General features: G+C 44.6%; 1 protein-coding gene across 1 annotated transcript; it reads right to left on the bottom strand.

Annotated features, from left to right (window-relative positions):
* Positions 1-1,434: 1,434 nt before the first annotated feature.
* LOC127583693 (transmembrane protein 25) lies at positions 1,435-22,700 on the bottom strand. Its single transcript, XM_052039948.1, has 9 exons — positions 22,577-22,700; positions 18,790-18,895; positions 17,278-17,589; positions 12,757-13,047; positions 11,828-11,956; positions 9,331-9,364; positions 6,457-6,575; positions 5,361-5,450; positions 1,435-4,671 (listed from the first exon to the last, which is right to left on the bottom strand). The coding sequence occupies exons 1-9, from the start codon at positions 22,673-22,675 to the stop codon at positions 4,598-4,600; spliced, it is 1,254 nt and encodes a 417-aa protein (XP_051895908.1). The 5' UTR covers positions 22,676-22,700; the 3' UTR covers positions 1,435-4,597.
* Between the last annotated feature and the right edge of the window lie 763 nt (positions 22,701-23,463).

The following is a 23,463-nucleotide window of genomic DNA, read 5'->3' as shown; positions in this document are numbered from 1 at the left end:
AATTTAAAACAAAATAAACTTTGGATCTCAAATCCACACCATAACTGAGATCGGCCAGTTTCTCCTCTGTGCCATTACCCAACTTGTTGCGTCAACTCATCAGCTGTTGAACCCTTGAACGGTGACATTATTACGTCCAAACTTCACCCGTACAGTCCGGAGCAGCCTCACTTGTTCTGGCTCTCATAAATTCTCTACTGTCTGTATTCTTCCATTCACCATTCGCCCTGCTCTCAACAATATACATCAAGTCCTGGTGAAACAAGCATCTATTTTAAAACTCTCAATCTATTTATTGATTTTCAAAGTCCCCTTCAGCCCCACCCTTTCCTATCCTGCTCCAAGCCCACACCCTCGTACGCTCCCTAAACTCTGGCCTTTATACATCACACAAAAAATGCTGGAGGAACTCAGCAGGTCAGGCAGTATCTATGGAGGGAAATAAACAGTCGACATTTCGGGCCGAGCCCCTTCATCAGGACTGGAAGGGAAGAGGGCAGAAGCCAGAATAAGAAGGTGGATTCCTCCTCCTTCAGCCCTCTGCCTCTTCTACCTATCACCTCTCAGCTTATTACATCTCCACCCCCTTCCCCACCCACTTACCTTCCCCCTCTCACCCGGACTCACCTATCACCTGCCTGCGTGTGCTCCTCCCCCTTCCCCCACCTTCTTATTCTGGCTTCTGCCCTCTTCCTTTCCAGTCCTGATGAAGGGTCTCAGCCCGAAACATCAACTGTTTATTTCCCTCCATGGATGCTGCCTGACCCGCTGAGTTCCTCCAGCACTTTCTGTGTGTTGCTCCAGATTCCAGCATCTGTAGAATTTCTTGTGTCTCCCTCATACATCAGAATTTTTTTCACCACTCTTTAGCAACCATGTCTTCAGTTCTCAAGATACAAATCTTTGAAATTCCCTCCCTAAACCTTCCACCCCTCTTTCCTCATTTAACATGTCTCTAAAGGCCTACCTCTATGACCAAGCTTTTGCTCATCTGCCCTAATATCTTGTTAGATGTCTTGGTGTCCAATTTTGTGTTGATAAAGTTCCTACAGTGCAGATTGAAGCTTTTGTCCATGTTAAAGGTAGTTTAGAAATTCATATGTTGTTGTTGTCCAGCAGCATATAATTGTAAGAATTATGAACTGGGTCAGATTTTGATGATCCAGCTTTTGATTTCATTCCCATCACATGGAGGACTTTAACATTACAAGACCCTCCCGTCCCCTCAATTCTTGAAGATATTAAATGTGGGGGGATTTGAGACAAATGGAAATGTGTAAATTGTGAGTTTATAAATACTCAGGCTCTGAACTGACAGGATCAGCTCACTATTTCATTATACTAAAGAAATATTATCAGATTCATGGCATAATTTTTAAGTTTAATATATACATATATATATAAAACAAAGAGATATAGTATTGCATTATTAAACAATATGAATACAGTAATTAGCAGCTCCTTAAGCAGATCTATCAATTGTTAGCATTGCCATTGTCAGACCTGTTGTAATATTGCATGCAGTTCATCAACATACATTCCCAGCACATTCATTGTAAATCTGGCGAATCCTTCATCGGCTGGATATCGAAGTGCAAAAATGGTTATGGAGGGCAAAATTCTGGGGAATGCCATTATTCCCCTTCCTATCTACCAGGCCCATCCCCAAAACAAGACCCTTCCAGTCCCCCAAATTCTCCTCCTGTTCCCCTAAATATTCCCATTCCTCAACTGTTGTTTCCCAAAAGTCTTCCACCTTAAACTTCTCCCTTGCCACAATCCTGTTCCTGTCCTTCAAATCCTTTCCCTGTTTCCAAACACCTCGGTCTTCCTCCGAGCCTGCCTCCCTGCCTCAGTCTCAGATAGTGGACATAAGTCACATGGCTCTACATGGTTTTTCCCTTGTGCTTTCCCTTGGGCTGTGCAGCCAGTGTCCTGAGGGGCAAATGGTTGATTTCTTCTGGAACACAACCGTTAAATTATTCCAAGAATGCACAAAGTCATCTGCCTTTCTCATCTCCAGTACCTATCGTCATCACAACCTCTCTTCTCCCTGAAATAATAAAACCACTCTCGCCAGCTGTCTTCAGAGATTTTCTGTCCTATCTCTCCACAGCTTCAGTTGCACCATCCTGCATCTCCCACACTGTAACCTCAGTTTCCAAATCAAGGCTTTGGTTTCCCAGGATCTCCCAAATGCAAGGTTTCCTATCTTCTACAGTTCTATAGATGAGTTGCCCTCAACCACTGCACCCTGAATTCCCTTCAAACATAGCACTCTTCCAGTCCCCAGAACTTCAGCCAGCTCTCTAAGTAGTTGATGAGTTCCAGGACAACTCCAGAAGTCATGGCGGTCTCAACAAAAACACCCACATTGCAGCAAAATCTGACCAAACACTTTGGAAGTCTTGTGCTTTGTAAGTAGTGGGTCTCCCATACTTACTCTGAATGGCTTAGCATGGAGTGCTGTGAATTAAGAAGCTGGCTCACCACTTTCTTGGAGCAATTAAGGGTAGACAATAAACACCCTCTTCTTAAGAATGAACATATAAAAGAAAATGTAAGTGTTCCACTCCCTTCTACTGAAAACATTCTTCACAATGAGAGAAAATATACAAGAAATGAAAAAAAAATGTAGTAAGGAATGCAAAACAAACCCATTGAACATTGAAAGGCAGGTTTAGAAAGATTTTATGTGTCACTCAGGATAGAAAGGGAAGAGTGTAGAGTGTTGGATATTGGTGTCCAATATGCCATTCTACAAAACAGGCAACCATAATTCCACAACAGATGTTCACGATTTGCGTCTAGTCGTTGGGGGGAGCAGGAGCTAGTCACCTTGAATCTTTGTGCTCTCATAAAAAGAAACAGAACCATCTCGCCACAGAGATTCTTTGTAAAACCTACCTCTTTGACCAACCTGCTTTATGCTCAAAACCTTTGTGGACTTGAGATAATTTCCTTCATTAAAAGCAGCACACAAATGCAAGTTGTTATTGTAAATGGTGATTAAAGAAAGCAACAAAGGAAGGGGATTTTCAGACTTTGAATTCTTCAGTATTGGACCACGATTCTTGTTTAATGAGCACCTCAAACAAGAGTTGAATTGATATCCATCCAGAAGAGCTTTATACAGGTATCAGCATGGCTGAAATTGATTTCTTTTTCAGGGAGATTCAAGAAATGAATGCCAGTGTTCCTAGAGTAGACATAGCCAATGAGACCGGGGAGGGTCCACAATGAAAGAACTAGACAGGAGATGAATGTTAAAGAACTGAACAACATACCACTTTTGATTTCCTTTGCACATTTAATGAGGGGGGAGAGACTCATCTCACACAACAGCCTTAGAACATGAACTAGATCCTATACTGGGGATATGCACGAGTTGCTTAGAATGTCCTTGAAATTATAAACAACCCAATATCCATACGCTGAACAGTTTGAAGGTGGCCCCTGCAGTAAGATCAGCTCCTGTCTGGAGCCCTACACTTTGCTGCACAGGGGTTAGAAGGAAGCCCAAATATCTCTGCACAATTCCCACTCAATACTGAGCCCCACCCCTAACCCTACGTCAGCAATGGAACACCACGGACCACCTCTTTACACTACCATGGACTTGTCTTTGATTGTGTCTTTGATTTTTTTTTGTTGCATTAAGGTCTTGCACTTGCACAGGCTTTTTTTTCTTTTCACTGTCTTGTATAATTTATCTATTATTTATATTCTGTGTTGTCTGTACCTATGTGCCTGTGATGCTGTTGCAAGCAAGTTTTTCATTGTACCTGTACCTCACTGTACTTGCGAACATGACAATAAACTCAACTTGACTTGAGCAGTGTCTAATTCACGTAGAATATGTAGAGTACCATTGCGTTAAAAGAAACCTTGTGATTAAGGTAAACAAGAAGCATTTCTGTAGTCTAGTCCTTGAACATACACAAAAGAGATTTACCAGAATGTTACTAGGGATGGCAGAGTTGATAGGGAAAAATTACATCCACTCACACAAGGACCAGTGACCAGTGCACACAGACTTAGGATGACCAATGACTGGGAGAGATGGGGTTTACTTTGCAGCCAGTTGTGAACTACAACACACTTCCTGAAAGGAGGTGTGGAAGCAGATTCAATAGTAACTTTAAAAAAGGCAGCTGGGTGTATACTTGAAGACAGAGACGTTAGCAAGACTTTGGGAGAAAACAGAAGAGGATGAGACTAATTGAGAAGCACTTCCAAGGAGTTGTCACAGGATAACAGGCCATTGGCAGGGTACAATTCTGCAACTCTAAATGTCTGCTCAAACTGGACAGAAAAAACAATCTCCCCCAAACTGCCTACTGTTGCTTCAGTGAATAACTGGATTGGTTGAATTGTGCCCAGGACTTCTTCTTGTGCTTTAATCGACCATCTATTTCCTGCTCCAGTCATTCAAAGGCACCGCAAGGAACTTTGGGGGGTGGAGGTTGTGGTTTAAAATCGGGCAATGTAACCCTGATCCAAGTTCTTGAGCACTGGGTGGCTGGGGCTGGTAGTTGCATCCTCACATTCATGAAAGGTATTTGTCCGTCAAAACCCAATCAAATTAAAAATTGACTTAAAGCCAGATCTCATCACTGCTCATACTAGAGACTTTGTAGATATATCCAGACATTGGGAAATGAAGAAATCCTGTAGCAAAAAGAGAAAAAAGCTGGGTGACCAAGCACCAGAAGGCACTATGTTTTGTACTTTGTCTGCCCACTTTAGCACTAAGCCAGCCCTCTGGGGAAAACCCTTATAAATGTACTCATTCCCACTAACCTGTTTAAATATTAACACACTCCCAGTGATTCCCATTAAATATTAATACATCCCAGAGACTCTGCTAACATTACCAAACTAACAAAGATGCTCTGTAATTATTCCCAAGAAGTTCTCCTCTAGTATCTTCAACTTACTCAGGGCAATGTCCTGCAGACATTAATGCACTACTAGAGGTCCCCTGTAACTGTTAACACACATGGCAATGTGTATAAATATTAGCACACTGCTGGTGACCTCCTGCTAATATAACACTCCCTTGGAAAAACCTTTTAACTATTAACCATTGCAGAGAACCCATGTAAATGTTAACACACTCCCAGAAACTGATCTGTAAACATTCCCAGATTATGAACAAGTTTACCTCCCTTTGCATCATCCAGTTCCCTGAAAATGAGCTTCATTTCACACACTGACTGTGCAGTTAACATTCAGTGTGAGGTTGGTGCCCATATTGCACCCTCTGGTGGGTAGATCAAATTCACTTGTCTCTCTTGAAAGCGTGAACCCTGGTGGAACTAGTGGGATGGGGGTTCATGTGTTATGTAACTAATCACCTTTAGGGTCCACGGCTGCATTTTCCTGATCGGACAAATCACCGCACACTACCTGGTTTTCAGACAGATGCCTTGATGCTCCATCAGCCTCTAGTTTACAATTGAAAGCACAGTGCAGTTAGCAACCATCCAGAAAAGTTCAAATAAGAATTGCATTTACGCTGCTTTTCATTCTGTAATACGTGAAGAGAGAAAAACAACACATTAAAATCTTCCAACCCGTTTCAGCCCTCACCCAGTGTTTGCTGATCTACACTGGTTCACAAGCCAAAAATGCCTTTGTTTTCAAATTCAACATCCTTGTTTTCAGTTCCCACCATGATCCCACCCCTCCCAATCTATGTAACCTCCTCATGTCCAAGCTCTGAATGTGTCTGGTTCTGGCCTTGATAATCTGCAAATTTCAATGCATCACCATTGACAATCGTGCTCTCAGCTGCCGTGCTCTCGAATTCCCGAACCAAACCTCTCCATGTCCCCTGAAAATCAACAGTCATCAACAGTAGACACAAGAGATGCTGGGATCTGGAGCAACACACACAAAATGCTGGAGGAGCTCAGCAGGTCACGCAGCATCTGTGGAGGCAAATAAACAGTTGACGTTTTGGGTCAAGACCCTTCATCAGGATCTTATGATAAAGGGTCTCGACCCACAACGTTGACTGTTTATTTCCCACCACAAATGCTGCCTGACCCGCTGAGTTCCTCCAGCATTTTGTGAGTAATCAACAGTACTCCGGCCTCACCCCATCAGAGATATTCCTGTTACCCGACCCCCCCCCTCTCCCAGTCTCTCCGCAGCTTAAAACTAAATTATTTTCTCACTTTCCCAGTTCTGATGAAGGGCCGTCAATCTGAAACGTTAACTTTGTTTTTCTTCCTACAGAGGCTGCTTGACTTGCTGAGTATTTTGTTTTTCTCTCCAAGTCTCGTTTCTCCTCCAAGGCTCTCCTTAAAACCTGGCTCTGGAAAGACTAGCTCCTCAATGTGGGGCACGTTCCAAGGCCCAGAACCAACCAGCATCTCCAATCTTACTTGTTCCTTAAAACCAAAAAGACAAACAGATGTCAGAGGAGGTGTTGAAACCCTGGCTTACCTGCTGGGGGTCGATTCAGATCATTAACGTTCTGATGCTGATCCAGGTGCAGGTTTGCCTGGAGCGAAATGTTCTCCCTCGGAATCTGTGCTTCATCACATTTAACATTTGTGGATTCGCTGCATTGACAAAAAGACACGAGTGTTTTATGGGAAGAGGAAAACATTGGAGCCTGTGCCATTTTACTTGGCGGTAGAGGGACAGTCCTCTGGGTTTATCTGTTAATTAACTCTCCATGGTCCTCAGTTATCTTCTCACTGTACTCAAGTGGAATGGGTTATAGCCTGCAAAGTTTGGCAAGTTTTGACGGGGGGAAAACTGAAAGACTATTCCCTAGGTCCTTGTCTCCCAGCTAAGGAGTCAGATACATAGCACTGAGATGAACATCAGTTTGTTTTCAGAGGTTTGTGAATCTTTGGTTTCTCCATTCCATGGGCTGTAGATGTCCAGTGACTGCCTACATTCAAGACTCAGGTTGATACACTTTTTGGGCTTTAATGAGTGGTTCAGCTGATGGAGTTGCATCCCCTCATCTCCGGACACCCGGGTTTGATCCTGACCTCCACTGCTGTTTGTGTGGAGTCTGCTCATTCTCCCTCCAAGTGCATGGGTTTCTTCCAAGTGCCCTGTCTTCCTTCCACGTCCCAAAGACATGTGGGTTGATGGGTTAATCATACACGGTAAATTCCCCTGGTGTGTAGGTGGGGTAGAATCTGGGGGGAGTGGATGGGAATGTGGAGAGAATAAACTGAGATTAGTGTAGGGTTGGTGTAACCGAGTGCCTGATGGTCAGTGTGGGTGAAAAGCATGTTTCCATGCTCTTTGACTCTGGATTTATCTATATGATTCAAGGAGAAAAGGTGGGAACATTGGATTAAACTGAAAAATGAGCTGTTATTGATTGGGGAGCAGACTTAGGAGGTGATGTACTGCCTATTCCTACTATTTATTCTGCTGGTATGGCACCAAAGACTCCCACATATTTCTATAGATGAACGGTGGAGAACATTCTGACTGGTTGCATCACAGCCTGGTATTGAGCCTCCAATGCACAGGATGGCAAGAGGCTGCAGAGGGTTATGGACTCAGCCGGCTCCATCACAGGCACAACCCTCCCCACCGTCGAGGACATCTTCAAGAGGTGGTGCCTCAAGAAGGCAGCATCCATCACTAAGGACCCTCACCATCTGGCACATGCCCTCTTCTCATTACTACCATCAGGGAGGAGGTACAGGAGCCTGAAGACCCACACTCAATGATTCAGGAACAGCTTCTTCCCCTCTGCCATCAGATTTCTGAACAATCCATGAACACTACCTCGTTATTCCTTTTTTTTGCACTATTTGTTTATTTTTGTAATTTCTTTGCACTGTACTGCTGCCGCAAAACAACAAATTTCACGTCATATGTCAGTGATAATAAATCCGATTCTGATTCTGACTGGTTGGTGGTGAGAAAAGCAGCAGCCAGTCTGACTCGCTGAGTTCCCAAGGGGCCTTAAAGCAGCCTTAAAGATTATCCACCCACCCAAGTTAAGAGTTGCAGTGGGGCACACTGCAAATGCAACAGTTACACTCAATCTTAAAAGGTTAATATGTGGATCTAGCTGTGTAAACGTTCTATTCATTAAAATTATAGATCTGAGGCTTGGGAGACACAATAGTTAATACTGTTTCCTCATGGCTTCAGGGACCAGGTTCAATGCTGATCTCAGGCACTGTCTGTGTGGAGTTAGAACATTCCCCCTGTCACTCTGTGGGTTTCCCCTGGGTGCTCCAGTTTCCTCCTACATCCCAAGGATATGTCGCCTGCAGACTAACTAACTAACCCATGGGTGGGTTGGTAAGTTTGCAGACGACACAAAAATCTGTGGAGTTGAGGGCAGTGGAGGTCATCAAAGGATACAGCAGGATATAGGTCAGTTACAGTTTTGGGTGGAGAAATGGCTGATGGAGTTTAATCCAGACAAGTGTGAGGTGTTGCACTTTGGGAGGTCAAATGTAAGGGGAAAGCATACAGTAAATGGCAGGACTCTTAACAGCATTGATGTGCAGAGGGATCTTGGGGTCCAAGTCCATAGCTCCCTGAAAGTGGCAATGCATAGAGTGGTAAAGAAGGCATATGGCATGCTTGCCTTCATCACTAGGGGCATAGAGTATAAGAGTCAGCAAGTCATGATGCAGTTGTATAAAACTTTGGTTAGGCCGCACTTGGAGTATTGTGTGCAGTTCCGGTCACCGCATTACAGGAAGGATGTGGAGGCTTTGGAGAGAGTGCAGAAGAGGTTTACCATGATGCTGCCTGGATTAGAGGGTATTAGCCATAAGGAGAGGTTGGACAAACTTGGATTGTTATCTCTGAAGCCTCAGGAGCCTGAGAGAATTATGAGAGGCGTAGGTATAGAGTAGACAACCAGAATCTTTTTTCCAGGGTAGAAACGTCAAATACTAGAGGGCATAGCTTTAAGATAAGAGACTGAGAGAGAATCCCAGAGGTAGGCAGCTGAAGGCACAGTCACTGTTGGTGCAGCCATCAACATCACAGACATACAAAAGAAGTGGAGAGATCTCAGATAGTTGAAAATAGGGAAAAAGCAAGGCCATGGAGGAAGCTATAAACACTACAGAGGAGGCACTGCCAGACTGGCTGCCAGTACAGGTCAGCAAACACAAGAGTGAAGGGTGAGTGTGATTTGGTGTGAGCTAGGATACAGGCAGCTGGCTGTGTGGGACATTGGTCCATCTCAGTTCAGTTAAACTCCATGAATCATCGCAGAGTGTAGGCACGACCCTGACTCAGAACCCAACAAGGGCAGAGGAGGAAACGAAGCACAAAATAAAGGAACACATTCAAAGATAATCATAAATTAATTACCTGTGAACAACTGAGTCACTGCTGGGTTTTAAATCTGAAACAGAATGCAGGAAAAACGGAATTAGCTGTGAATTCTTTTCAGGAAACTGCAGATGCTGAAAATCTGAAACAAAAACAGAAAATGCAGCAATCCCTCAGCAGGTCAGGCAGCATCTGTGGAAGGAGAGACAGAGTTGATGTTTCAGCTTGAAAACCCTTTGTCAGAATTAACTCTGATACAGGTAAACCCCAGTATCATTTGATTCCCACCTGTCAGCTGCCCGTTAATGGGCAGCAGAGTGGTGCAGTTAGTACAGCCACTGTCTCACAACTCCAATGATCCTGGCTCGATCCTGACCTCGGGTGCTGTCTGTACGTAGTCTACACATTCTTCCTGTGACCACATGGGTTTCTCCTGGGTGCTCCGGTTTCCTCCCACTAAAATAACTGGGTTGGTAGGTTAATGGGACACTGTAAATTGCCCCTAGTGTGTAGGTAAGAATCTGGGTAGAATTGACGGAATGTGGGGAGAATATAAAATAGAATTAGTGTAGGATTAGTCTAGGTGGGTGCTTGATGGTCAGTGCATGCTCAGTGGGTTGAAGTGTTTGTTTCCGTGCTGTGTGAATTTATAAATCAATAACTCTCACCTCTGGGCCAGAAGACCATGGCTTCAAAGGATTCAGTAGTAACTCTTCATGTAATTTCTTGGACAGTGAGAATTGATGAGTTATTGGCTGTAGTGGCCTGATCCCATTTTAGCTCAACTGTCAGAAGTGTCAACTGTAGGATCTCTTATCTCAATGTCAAAAGGAGGTGATTTCAAGACCAAGCCAGAGCCTCAAGCACAAGGTCTGGGTTGTCTCTCCTGGAGCAGGACTGAGGGAGCACCACCTTGTTCAATGGATACTTGGAATAGATAGCCTGGCCAGTGTTAATCAATGTCACTAGAACAAATCTTCTGACCATTATCATTTTGGAATTTTCTGGATTCTGCTGTATACAAATTGGCTGCCACATTTTCACATGGCACCAGTGATTGCATTTTATGAAGTATTTCATTGGCTGCAAAGTGTTTTGGAATGTTCTCTGGGCACAAAGGATGCAAAATTAATGGCTTGCAGTGGCGCACATTATATTTATGGGTCACTTCTCCTAGGCCCAGGAACATGCAACACTTACCTCAGGTGGGCTTCTCGTGGAGTTGGTCCAACCAGCACAGCCCTAAGCACGACAGTACAGCAACACTACCGCCACTTTGCACTAAAATGGATTTTTTTGGGTTCTAATTGTGTTCTTTCTTGTAAAAAATGTGTTTAATTTATGTTTTTCTTGTTGATGCTACTTATCTGATGCTATGTGCCTGTGATGCTGTTGCAAGTAAGTTTTTCATTGCACTGTGCATACATGTACTTGTGCGTATAAGATAAGGTAAGATTTCTTTATTAGTCACATCTACATCGAAACACACAGTGAAATGCATCTTTTGCGTAGAGTGTTCTGGGGACAGCCCACAAGTGTCACCACTTTTAGTCAAAACGGCTCAGTGCAAATTCTGACCAGCTACTTCCTCAAAGGGCAATAGGTCTCCTCTTTACACCTTAACAATCAATCATAGAAGGTCACAGCATGGAAGGAGCTCATCATCCCTGTGTTGGCTGTTACAATTACTTTATGAAAGTGTTGGGATCCTGGGATTTATAAATAGGTGTGCAGAGCCAAAAAGTTATGTCAGACCTATAGAAAACATGTTTGGTCCCAGCTGGAATTTTGTGTCCAATCCTGTGCTTTCTTAGGAAGGTTTTGGAGTGGGTACAGAAACAGTTTTATTAAAATAGTTCCAGAATAAAGGACTTGAGAAGCTGAAGTTGTTCTCATCAAGACAAACAAGGCTTTGAAGAAATTTGAGCAAAGTGTTTAAAATCCTAAAGGATCTAAATAAAATGAAGAGAAATGGATTCTAACGGCTGAGGGGTCGATTGTCAGAGGAAACAGATTTAAGATGGTTGCCAAAAGAACAGGAAGGCAAAAAGTTTTGTGTTTAGGATTGGGAATGAACTGTGAAAGGATAATGGAAGCAGAATCAGTAGTGGTTTTAACACAGGGAAGTGGATAATTTAAGTAAAATTGCAGGATATAGAGTGGGACTAAGTAGTTTTCTCTTTGAAAGAGCCAGAGCAGAGTCAATGGGCCAAATGGCCTCATTCTGTGCTGTACTGATCTTTTACTTTATGAACTTGCTGTTACTTCATTAGTTTCTAAACTCAGGAGAACCTTGGCCTGACAATAATATATACTGGAAAGAACGGAAAACTGTGATGGATGGCTCAACAATCCCTGACATGTTTCATGGATCTTCATCCATGAGGAGTTACAGACAAGGAAAGGAACCCTTCAAACTTCCCTGTGTTCATCAGCCGCCAATGATACTCCAAGCTGCTAATCCCTACCAGTCCTGGTACAATGGGTCACTATGGGAACACGTTCCAATGCCCCATGCCCGCACTCAGAGTCTTACCCGTGCTTTCCTTTCTCTGGTATATGGCACACAGTACAATAACATTCAGGAGCAGGATGGCGAGCAGCCCAAGGATTCCCCCAAGGAGGATCACCAGCACAGGCACTTCAACGCGGGAGTGGAGAAATCCTGGAAGGAAGAGGTGAAAAGATGAGCAACCCAAAGGTCACAAAGGTCACCTATACATCTGAAAGAAAGCCTGTCTACTTGCAGATTTCAGGACATCACTTTACAACCAATAAAGTGCTTTTGAATTATAATCAGTGCTGCAGGTAACAAAGGGTGTGTGAAGTAATCAGTTCATCTTTTTCAGTGAAGCTCATGAGATACAAAAGTTGGCCAGGGCAGGGAGAACTTCCCTGCTCTTTGGAACAAAACCAAATTGTCATCTATTTCTACCTGAAGAGGCAAATGGAGCCTCAGTTTAAAGTCTCAGTTCAAAGGTGGCATCTTCAACTGTGCAGCACTCCCACAGTAATGCATGGAGTGTCCGCCAGGAAGATGTGATCTAGTGGCTGAAGAATTAAAAATGACTGATCATGCAAATTTCATTCTCATTTGGCACAGGAGGAGGCAATTTCCTCCTCAACTACATTGTTGGAAATAAAACACATGTTAGCTTCATTTTTTTTGTCTCGGTAGGTTAATTGGCCACTGTAAATTGTACCTAGTGTGTAGGTGAGTGATAGAATCTGGGGGGTGTTGGTGAGAAAGTGGGGAGAATAAAATGGGATTGGTGTAAATGGGTGTGTGAAGATCTGCAATGGACTTGGATTCTATGACTCTATCCCTCAATGCCATTAATCATTCCAGGAAATTCTCACTGACCCTCCCAAACCCTACCAACAGAACTTTGGAAATCCAGAGCTTTGGAATGGAGCCAAACAGACCAAAAGAAGAAACAGTGGTTTTGTCAGTTTTTCTTTTACCTGGTAAACCAATAGAAGAGTTGGTCACTCCAAATTCATTGCCGGCACTGAAGGAGTAGTTCTTTGCCAGGCTGGACAACTGCACGTGGACGGTGTGGTTGGTCAACCACGGGTAACTCTTGGTGTCCAAGATCATGAAATTGGAGGTGTTCACAATAACTCCACCGCTTTCATCGACCCAGGTAATCGTGGCAGGAGGATTTGCACGGACCAGGACAAACAGCACCAGGAACAGTCCCGAGTCATTGTGTTCCTTGTACTCGGCATCCATCCGAACAACCTCAGGTTTAACTGGGGAAAATGTACAGAAAGGACAAGAGTCAAGACAACAACATTTTCTGCCTTTGACACTGGAAAACTTCTGTGTACTTCACAGGAGCACGAACAGGAAAAAATAACAGGAAAAATTCCAAAGGTGGGATTATTAAGAGAGGTGATGGAAGGAGGTGAGAACAGGAGGCTGAGGTTTTGGAGGAAGTTCCCAAGCTTAGGGCTCAGCAGCTGAACGTACAGCCCTCCACAACACAGCAACTTTTGTCCAGGAGTTTGCTGAGACCCATAATAAAGAGCCAAAAGTCCCAAGGGAATTGAGGGGGAAGCAAATCAAGGATGAAATGAAGCTATTTAACTTTTGGAGTTCATCCCTTCCCAGTTGCATTTTGACGCCACGGTAGTTTTATCTGTCCTGCTGGTTTACATCAAACATAGAACAGTACAGCAAAGGAACGGGCCCTTCGGCCCACGATGTCTGTACTGACCATGATGCCAATTTAAACTAATCCCATCTGCCTGTTCATGGTCTATAGCTCTCCATTCCCTGCCTGTTCATGTGCCTGTCTAAATGCCACTTAAATTGGTTTATACCATTCTTTTTCTTCACTGAGAAAAGAAACATATTTCTAGTACCAGTTGTACGTTTGCTTTTTACTTAATTCAATTTACACCATTTAATCTTCCCTGGTGTCTCTCTCCTTTAAGTGATGCCTGGGTTTACCAGCAAATTCATTTTCTTCCTCTACATCACAAAGCTCTTGGGTTCGAACAGTGACCTGGTTAGACTCAGCAGCCTAGGAGATTCCACATTCATCCAATTCAGTGAAAGGTCATGATTCAAAAATTCCCTCAACCTTCACCTCATTCAGACTGACTTCACTGTCCAAGTGCCCCTTTGTACCAACGCTATTTAATCAACAACCAATGGTCTTCATGTCGATCTGAATGTTTTAATGTTTGTGTGGAGTGAGGAAAGAGAAAAATCTTTTCTGAGCCTGATTTTTCACAGATTAAAACTGTAGATTATGTTGTTGCCTTGGATTTTTGGAAAGCTTTTGATTAGGATCTACCAAGGTGATTCCTGCTGCAGTAGCGTGCTGTCCTATGTGGAGGCAATCCTACAGCTCTCATTAGAATGGAATGCGTTGTTCTCCTCGTCAATGGCATCATTAAAGTGACCAGAAGACTCAATTATAATTTGTATGTTCACATTTCCTCTGACATTAAAGGCCATTTGGCCCATTGATTCTATGAATCTCAGAGCAGTCCCATCAATCCCATTCCCCACCTACTTCTCTGGAACCTATTCTCTCTCACATCCCCATCAACTCCTCCATGATTCTCCTAACACCCGGGGCAATTTACAGTGGCCAATTAACCCACCAGCATGTCTTGGGGATGCAGGAGGAAAGGAGAGCACTTGGGGAACCCCATATGGTCACAGAGAGAATGCACAGACAGGCAGAACCCAAGGTCAGGATCGAACCTGAGTCACTGGAGCTGTGAGGCAGCAGCATTAATGCTGGACCACTGTATGCTACCCTAATATATGCTAGGTTTTACTCTAATAGCAGGAAATTTAAATGACATCATGTCACACTGCAACACACACTTATCACCTCTTAACTGGAACAAGTAAATTGGACTGTATATATTTAAAGGTTTCTGCCACACTTTACTCGACTCCACCCAAGATAGAGTAGCCTATTTTCTACCTGACATGCAGCAAGTAACCATGGGAGAATAGAGAGATTTAAAGATTCCTGTACTAAAAAAAAACACAATGAAAGAACTGGAGAGATACCAAACCAAATTAAAAAGAGTCTTTATCTAAAGAGGCTTCAGAACAAAGGGGTGATGCTTCAGTGTAAAAGCCCCTGGTGATGCAATATCCGGAGTAACTTTGTGTAGGTATGAGCACTGCACCACTGCAAGTATATACTTAGCAGATATGGACAGGGGCTGAAAGAGTTAATCCATGAGTCTGCATAAACTAACTATGAATATTGAAGACTAAGGGGTGGCCTAATTCTGGTTAAGATAATTGAACGATTTAAGAAAATAAACAGAAATAATTTCTTCTGCTGGGAATAGCAGAGAATAATGAGATATAACAAAATGGGCACTGGGCTGTTCATGGGCGAGAGCGGCAAGCACTTCCTCACTCAACAAAAGCTGGGGATCAAATGAAAGTTTCCAGTCTGGGATTGATAAACCTTTGCTTGGCAGCTGTATGAAGGGTAGAAGTTGCTGCAGTGAATGGCAGATCAGTACAAGCGATGGAAGAGCTCCTCCTGTGCTTGATTTTACATCATGTGAGACTTTGATCTTATCGCTGCTAATCAGTATTGTTCAAACATCTAATCCAATGTTTCCATCACACCCCAGCTGTCCAATCACAAAGTGCCTTATGGTTTCAAATCAGTCTTACAATATCCTGAGCTATTGGCCTGCAGTCTGAAAGTTACCAGCAGATACACTGTCCTCTGGTTGACCCCAATGGATTTTACCATTACTATGGAGACGTTATATTACATAAGGCAAGGTTAGTGGGCAAACCTCACGTCTGTTCTCCTGGTACCGTCTGTGAGCAATGCCACATACTGTAAGTACTCCTGTAGTGGGTGTAGTGGGCAGGCACGGTAGTGTAGTGGTTAGTGTAACGCTATTACAGCGCCAGTGACCCGGGTTCAATTCCCGCTGCCGCCTGTAAGGAGTTTGTACGTTCTCCCCATGTGTCTGCGTGGGTTTCCTCCGGGTGCTCCGGTTTCCTCCCACATTCCAAAGACGTACGGGTTAGGAAGTTGTGGGCATGCTATGTTGGTGCCGGAAGCGTGGCGACACTTGCGGGCTGCCCCCAGGACATTCTATGCAAAAGACGCATTTCACTGTGTGTTTTGATGTTCATGTGACTAATAAAGAAATCTTATCTAGTTTCATATCAGTGCAATTGCTACTGGCTCTAACTGGAGATGCAGAACTAGTCCCTGGATAATGGACTGGCCGTTCGAAACTGAGAGGAGGAGAATTTGACAGACTTGTGAATCTTTGAACTTCTTTGTTCCAGGAGGCTGTTGGTGCTCATTGACTGAGTCCATGGAGCGCTGAGAGTAAGGATGAGGGGAACCAGGATATGGGTACACAGCTGATTCAGAAGCTCAGTTAAAAATCCTATTAAATGACAGAGCAAGCAACAGGGCCCTTGTAGCAACTCCAGCTCCCACTACTCGTCTCATTCTAATGTCCAGATGATGGTCAAAAATGCAACAATCAGCCTGAATCTTTTCTTTCTCATTAAGTGTAATAGAACATAGAACAGTGCAGCACAGGAACAGGCCCTTTGGCCCATGATGTCTGTGCCAAACATGATGCAAATTAAATCAACCACATCTGCCTTGACATGATCCATACCCCTCCATTCCCTGCGTGTGTGTGTGCCTGGTTAAATTCCTCTTAAACATCACTTTCATATCTGCCTCCACCACAACCCCCGACAGTGCGTTCCAGGCACCCACCACTCCCTGTGTAACAAAACATGCCCTGCACATCTCCTTTAAACTTTCCTCTTCTTACCTTAAACCTATGCCCTTCAGTATTTAACATTTCCACCCTGGGAAAAAAGACCCTGACTATCCACCCCATCTATGCCTCTCATAACTTCATAAACTTCCGTCTCGTCACCCCTCAGCCTCCGATGTAATGTAAGCAAAACTCTCTCTACCCCTCACCACAGCCTCCTCTCACCTCCATGCTGCCACACCCCACCAAGGCAAGCGCTGGCATTCACCCCCCTCCCCAGCCCACCCTGTGACCTGCCTCAGCCTACATCCCCGAGATCTCTGGGCTCCTCCTGTTCTGCCCTTCTGTGCATCCATGGTTTAACCGCTCCACTCTTGGTGGCTAGACCATTAGCTGCACAAGCTCTCAGCAGTGGAAGTATCTCCCTCATGGTGACCTGCTTTAGAAGACTCCTTAAACTTTCAAGCAATCTTTGGTCAATTGTGCCAATATCTCTGAATGTGGTGTGGAGTCAGCAGTATTGGACAATGCACCTCTGAAATGTTACTGCACTAAGGCACCATATAAATGCAGGTTGTTGAATCCTAACTCCCAGTACCCAATAGCATTGGGAATTCACAACACAAGAGAAAACAGACCAGGAACTTTGTAATAAATCCAATCAGGAGCAGGAATGTTGCACGTGCCTCTTCCCAAGCGCGGGTTATGCCAGACATTCGCAGTACTCACACTGCACGTTGAGGATTACACTGGCATTCTGGGTCTTCCCACTGACAGGATCAGTGGCTGAGCAGTTGAGTTCCTTGTCCTTCCTACGGGTGGTTATCACAAAGGTGCTGAAGCTCTGGTTGCTGCTCTCACTGGAGCTCGGGATGAGCATTGTCTGGTTGCTCTCTTGCTTCTTGCCGTTCAGGTACCAGGTGACGACAGGCACCGACTTCCAGCCCTCCATCCTGCAGGTGAACTCCCTGGGGGCATTCTCCTCCAGGGTGACCACAGGTCGTGGCCGCCCATTGATTAAAGGAAAAGGCTCCACGATATCTAGAACAAAAGTACAAAGCACCAGTAAAAATTCGCACCTCCAGGACACTGAAAAACCTCCTGGACTACAATTCCATGACAATATTCACCTCCCTTGAACCTCAATCAAGTGGCAATGCTTCAACGGAGAACCCAACAGACTGTTCAACTGCAGGACATCACAGCTGAGCCTTGTCCTTACTTGACATCCATCCTGTATCCAGTAGGGGTCACTAACGAGCAAGTGGAAACTGGGCTTTTCCGTCAATGACCGACTGCACCGCCCCCACCATAGCAGACTTGAAGTGGACCACAGAGAAGTTATAGCATGGAAACCATTCGGCCCAACAAATCAACGCTAGCATTTATCTCCCCTCTCCCCTAAGCCACCTCCCCTCCTGCTTCACCTCACCATGAGGGGTGGGAGGCTTTGGCCGAGGGTGCAGAAGAGGTTCATTGGGATGCTGCCTGGATTGGAGAGTATTAACTATAAGGAGAGGTTGGACAACTTGGATTGTTTTCTCAGAGGTTGAGAGGAGACACGATAGAAGTTTATAATATTATGAGAGGCATAGATAAGGTAGATGGTCAGGGTCTTTCTGCCCGGGTAGAAATGCCAAATACTGGATGGCATAGCTTTAAGATGAGAGGGGGAAAGTTTAAAGGAGATGTGCCGGGCAAGTTTCTTTTTATACACAAAGTGGTGTGTGCCTGGAACGGGCTGCCAGGAGTGGTGGTGGAAGCAGACACGATAGCAACAGTTAAGAGGCGCTTCGACAGACTCATGAACAGGCAGGAAATGGAGGGATATGGATCACGTGCAGGCAGAACAGATTAGTTTAATTTGGCATCATGGTCGGCACAGATATTGTGGGCTGAAGGGCCTGTTCCTGTGCAGTTCTGTTGTATGTTCTTCGAGTACAAACCAGTATTCTTGCCTCCTTCACATATATTAGTTATCATGACCCCTTATCATAAACCCCACATCTTCTCTCTCTTATGTAAGGATCTCACTGGGGTCACTCCTCAGCCTTCTCTTTGCCAGTGGGACAAGTCCAGGGCAGAGCTGCCACCAGGAAGAAGAGGGAGTAATGCACTTGCCACTGGAGCTTTTGCCTGTGGACTCAGATTTGTGTCGGAACTGACAAGTTGCCCCTGAGGCCAAAGTGCGGTGTGAGGGAAATGGAAAGAATGAAAATCCAGGAATTTTCCTTGAAGTACCTGAGCAAACGTAGGCCTCGAGTTGTAGAAGTAAGAACACTCCGATGACATGGTCATACCCAGCCACTGCCATGTTGGCTGCTCTCCTGCTTTGATTACATCTTCCCTGAAAATGGACCATAAAAATAATACGTTATCACTTCCTACAATAAGAGAAGTAACCTTATTTATGTAGTGATTTCATGATCTCCAGGTCCCAAAACACTTTGCAGCCACTTAATTATTTCTAGAAGTGCAACTACCAGTGAAATGGAGGAAATGTAGCAGACAAACCATTCACCAACCACAATGTGGTTATATGTTTCAGTGATGTTGGTTGAGGGATAAATACCGCCCAGAACCCCAGGGATAGGACACTATGTGACAGGGTGGACAGGGTGGTGATGAAGGCTTTTAGCACACTGGCCTTCATCAGTCAGGGCACTGAGTATAGGAGTTGGGGTGTTATGTTGCAGTTGGTGGTGAGGCCACATTTGGAATATTGTGTTCAGTTTTGGTCACCCTGCTGGAGGAAAGGTGCCATTAAGCTGGAAAGAGTGCATAAAAGATTTATAAGGATGTTGCCAGGACTCGAGGGATTGAGTTATAGAGAGAGGTTAAGCAGGCCAGGACATTATTAATTGGAGCATAGGAGAATGAGGGGTGATCTTACAGAGGTGTACAAAATCATGAGGGGCATAGACAGGGTGAAAGCACTCAGTCTTTTTCCCAGGGTTGGGGAATCAAGAACTAGAGGGCATAGGTTTAAGGTGAGAGGGGAGAGATTTAATAGGAATCTGAGGGGTAACTTTTTCACCGAGAGAGTGGTCAGTATATGTAATGAGCTGCCAGAGGTTGTGGTTGAGGCAGGTATATGAAGATACTTGGACATGTACATGGATGGGAAAGGCTGAGAGGAATATGGGCCAAACATGGGCAAGTGGGATGAGCTTAGATGAGCATCCTGGTTGGCATGGGCCAGATGGGCCAAAGGGCCTGTTTCCGTGCTGTGTGACTCTATAACTATGACATTTCACATTCAGTTCTTGATCTCCCAGTCTACCTTGTCATGGCCCTTGCACTTTATCTGTCTCCCTGCACTGCACCTCCACTGTAACTGTAACACTATATTCTGCATTCTGTTTTCTTTTTACTGCAATGTAATTGTGTATGGTATGATTTGCCCAGATGGCATGCAAAACAAAAGCTTTTCACTGTAGCTCAGTACATGTGACAACAATGAACCAAGAGGGCAGATTGGATGGCAGTTTAATGGTTCATCAGCCAAGCAAGGGCATCCCCAACGGCAGTCCCCCAGCACCGGACTGGGACTATTTTGTGCTCAAGTCTCTGAAGTGAGACACAGAACAGAGAAGTATAGGGAAGGCCTTTGAGGCTACTCTGCCATTCCATACGATTCACAGCCTGTCTCTCAATGCCATATCCACACTCTCTCCCCACAACCCTTGGTGCCTTTTGTGTCCAGAAATCAATCTACCTCCTTTTCAAATATATTCAGTGACATGACTTCTGCAGCCCTCTGTTATGAAGTCATAGAGAGATACAGCACAGAAACTGGCCCTCCATCTTATTACCCCGGGTAGACTAGCAAGAACTCTGTTTATTTTACACTAATCCTACCCTAATCCGTTATATTCTCCCTACATTCTCATAAACGCCTCCCCCTCCCCTCCCCCCCCCCCCCCCCCCCCCCCCCCCCCCCCCACCCCCCCCCTGACCCACCTCCACCGCCCGACCCCAGCTTCTACCATTCACCTGCGTACTAGGGATATTTCATAGTGGCCTGTTAATCTATCAACCTATGCATCCTTGGATTGAGTGAGGAAACCAGGGAGAAACCCCTGGTCACAGGGAGAATGTGTAAACTCCACACAGAAAACACGGGAGGTGAGGATTGTCAGGATTTCAAGTCATGACTGTTGTGGCAAATTCCACAGGTTCACCACCCACTGAGCAAAGAAATTTCTCCTAAGTGCATCATCCCATATCTTGAGACCGTGGTCCCTGGTTCTGCAGCTTCCAGCCAAGAGAAACGGACTCTCTGCATCAGATCTGTTGTGCACTGACAGGATTTTCTTCATTTCAGTGAGATCCCCTCTTATTCTTCTAAACTCTAGGGAATACAGGCCTAGTCAGCCCAATCTCTCCTCATATCACAATCCCAACTTCCCAGGATTCTGTCTTGTGAATCTTCACTGTAGTCCCTCTGTGGCAAGCATATTCTTTCTTGACTAAGGAGATCAAAATTGCTGCACTAGCCTCAGTGGTTCAATGTATTGAATTTACATAATATGTTTACTTAGTAAACTATTTCAAAACACAAGACAAACAGATTTCAGTGCTGAGCAATATAAGAAGGAATTAGATGATCAAAAGCTTGATCAAGGAGGTAGACTTTAAGGAGAATTGTAATGGATTTGAGAGAAATTTAACCAGGGAATTCCAGACCCGTGTTTTCTGCTGGAGATGATTCTCTGGCTGATTCTTTCCCTCTTTAAATGAGACATGCTCAGGCCAATTGTAGCACCTTATCTGTCACACGGTTTGGGGGCAGTGTGGACTAACCTCTACAAACTCTAGGTCAAACCTGGAAAGGTCTGTCTGAACATATGATACTCTGAACAGAACACTGACTCACTACAGTGAAACCTTTTGTGCTCTGAGATCCATTAATATTAGTACCTCAAAAATATTCATTCTGTTACAACATAAAAAAGTAATTCAACTGAATAGGCATACACTGGTCTGTGTCTTGTATAAACTTCTTCCCTTCCTCTTTCCCTAAACCACTAAGCACAGCCTTTTATTCCTTTCACCTGTACCCAACTGCCCCTTTAAGGCATCCATGATAACAATTTCACCAAATCCTTGTGGAGACAGTTCCACGTTCTAACTGTTCTCTGGTTAAAAAGAAATCTACTGAATCTCTAGTTGGATTTTTCATGACTGTCTAATATTTACAGTACCCTAGTTTTGGGATCATTTACATGGAAGCAAATGCTTTCGTAATATTTCAGCCTTCTACTAGGTCACCTTAATCTTACTTTTCTAAAGATGGCCAGCCTGCTCCACATGCTCTGGTATTTATGGCCCAGCAGTGCTGGTATCATCCTGTGAATCTCTTTAGGGCTTCCTCGGTGTCAAGCACCACCCTGATCTTTCACCGTCACTTCAATACTCAGCCCCCAGTGGGAAATCTGTTTTCTCACCAAGACATGGGCCAGTGGTCCCCTCCCATGAGTGATAACATTGAACATCCAAGAGACATTGCAAGGATTAAATTCAACCCATTCCCCAAAGCCAGAGTAGGCCACTAGAGTAACCAGGATTTGGGGAGAGCTTCCTGGGATCTCATAAGGTTGTTCCCTTGTCATTCCATGTATCTTATCACCATTCCTGCCAGGATTCTGTGAGGGATACCTCACCTCTACAACCAGAGGTCAAAAGAGAGAACCTGTGGTCTCTGCTGGCATCACCCCTGGCAAGGGGCCTTGAAACGGATACATACCTGGTGCAATTAAGAGAAACAGCACTATAAATGTGGCCAAGCACCTTTGCTGCCAGATGTCAGGGCTGAGCTGACTAGACCCCACCACCGGCCTGACCCACAGGCACTTTCCCCAGACCCTGTGCCCACGAGCAAGTCGGGGAGCAGGTCCGGCACCATTCAACGTGCATCACGTTAAAAGCGGCTGAGTAAACAGGGCTGTTTTCTGATTATAACACCAAACCAACGAGAGGTTAATTTAATCTAAAGGAAAGCACAAACAATTCAGCACAAGCTTACCTCTGAATAATATTCCAAGGAGAGAGGCAGATGGTTTCGTGCTTTATTTACCTGAATGAGGACAAGGAACTCGGCAGTAATTTGGCTCCCTTTAACCATGAGGAGCAATTCTAACCCCCTCCACTTTCCACTGTTACTTGTGTAGCCTTGTCAGTCTCACAGCAGCTGGTTCCCACTGATGTGCTGCAGTGCAGTCTGAGGAGACCTTCCAGCCACACACAATCAAGCCCTGATTTAATGATTATGCTCCATCAGATTCCGTTTTTATTCCTTGTCCACAATGAACATACAAACCATTGTCACCAACGGAGAAGTTAAGAGTATTGCCCCTCCCATGCATCCCTTCAACTTAAACCCCCATGCTCTCTTCTCTTTGCTGACACGACATCGTGAAAAACGGAATCATAGACTCGCCCCCTTAGGAACTGCCAACTCTGGAGTTCTCAGTTGAATCAACCTGTCTGCCCAGCTGCCTTATTCCTGCCAATCTGGATGTGGGGATCAAGTGTAAAATATCCAAGTGTGCTGATGACATAGAGCTAGGCAGCAAGGTAGTGAGGAGGATGTGGGGAGGTTTCAGGGGATGAAGGCTAAGTGAATGGCCATGGCTGATGGAATACTGAGAAGTCATCCTCTATGGTAGAAAAAAAAAGCCAAGTATTTTTTTAAAGGGTGAGTGATTGAAGGATGCTCAGAGGGACTTGGGTGTCCTTTCAGCCATGACCTTCTTGAATAGTGGAGTAGTTGCAACGATCCAGATGGCCTCTCCTGCTTCCGTTTCTTAAATTCAGAGGTCAGGTCAGGAGTTAATCTGCAGGATCAACAAGTATTAGGAAGGGAAATGAAATGTTGGCCTTTATGAGAAGGGGATTTGAGTACAATGGTGA

Source organism: Pristis pectinata, chromosome 27, assembly GCF_009764475.1.
Source record: "Pristis pectinata isolate sPriPec2 chromosome 27, sPriPec2.1.pri, whole genome shotgun sequence".
Taxonomy (NCBI): domain Eukaryota; kingdom Metazoa; phylum Chordata; class Chondrichthyes; order Rhinopristiformes; family Pristidae; genus Pristis; species Pristis pectinata.
The sequence above is the reverse complement of the archived record's forward strand: the minus strand, read 5'-3'. Positions and strand labels throughout refer to the sequence as shown.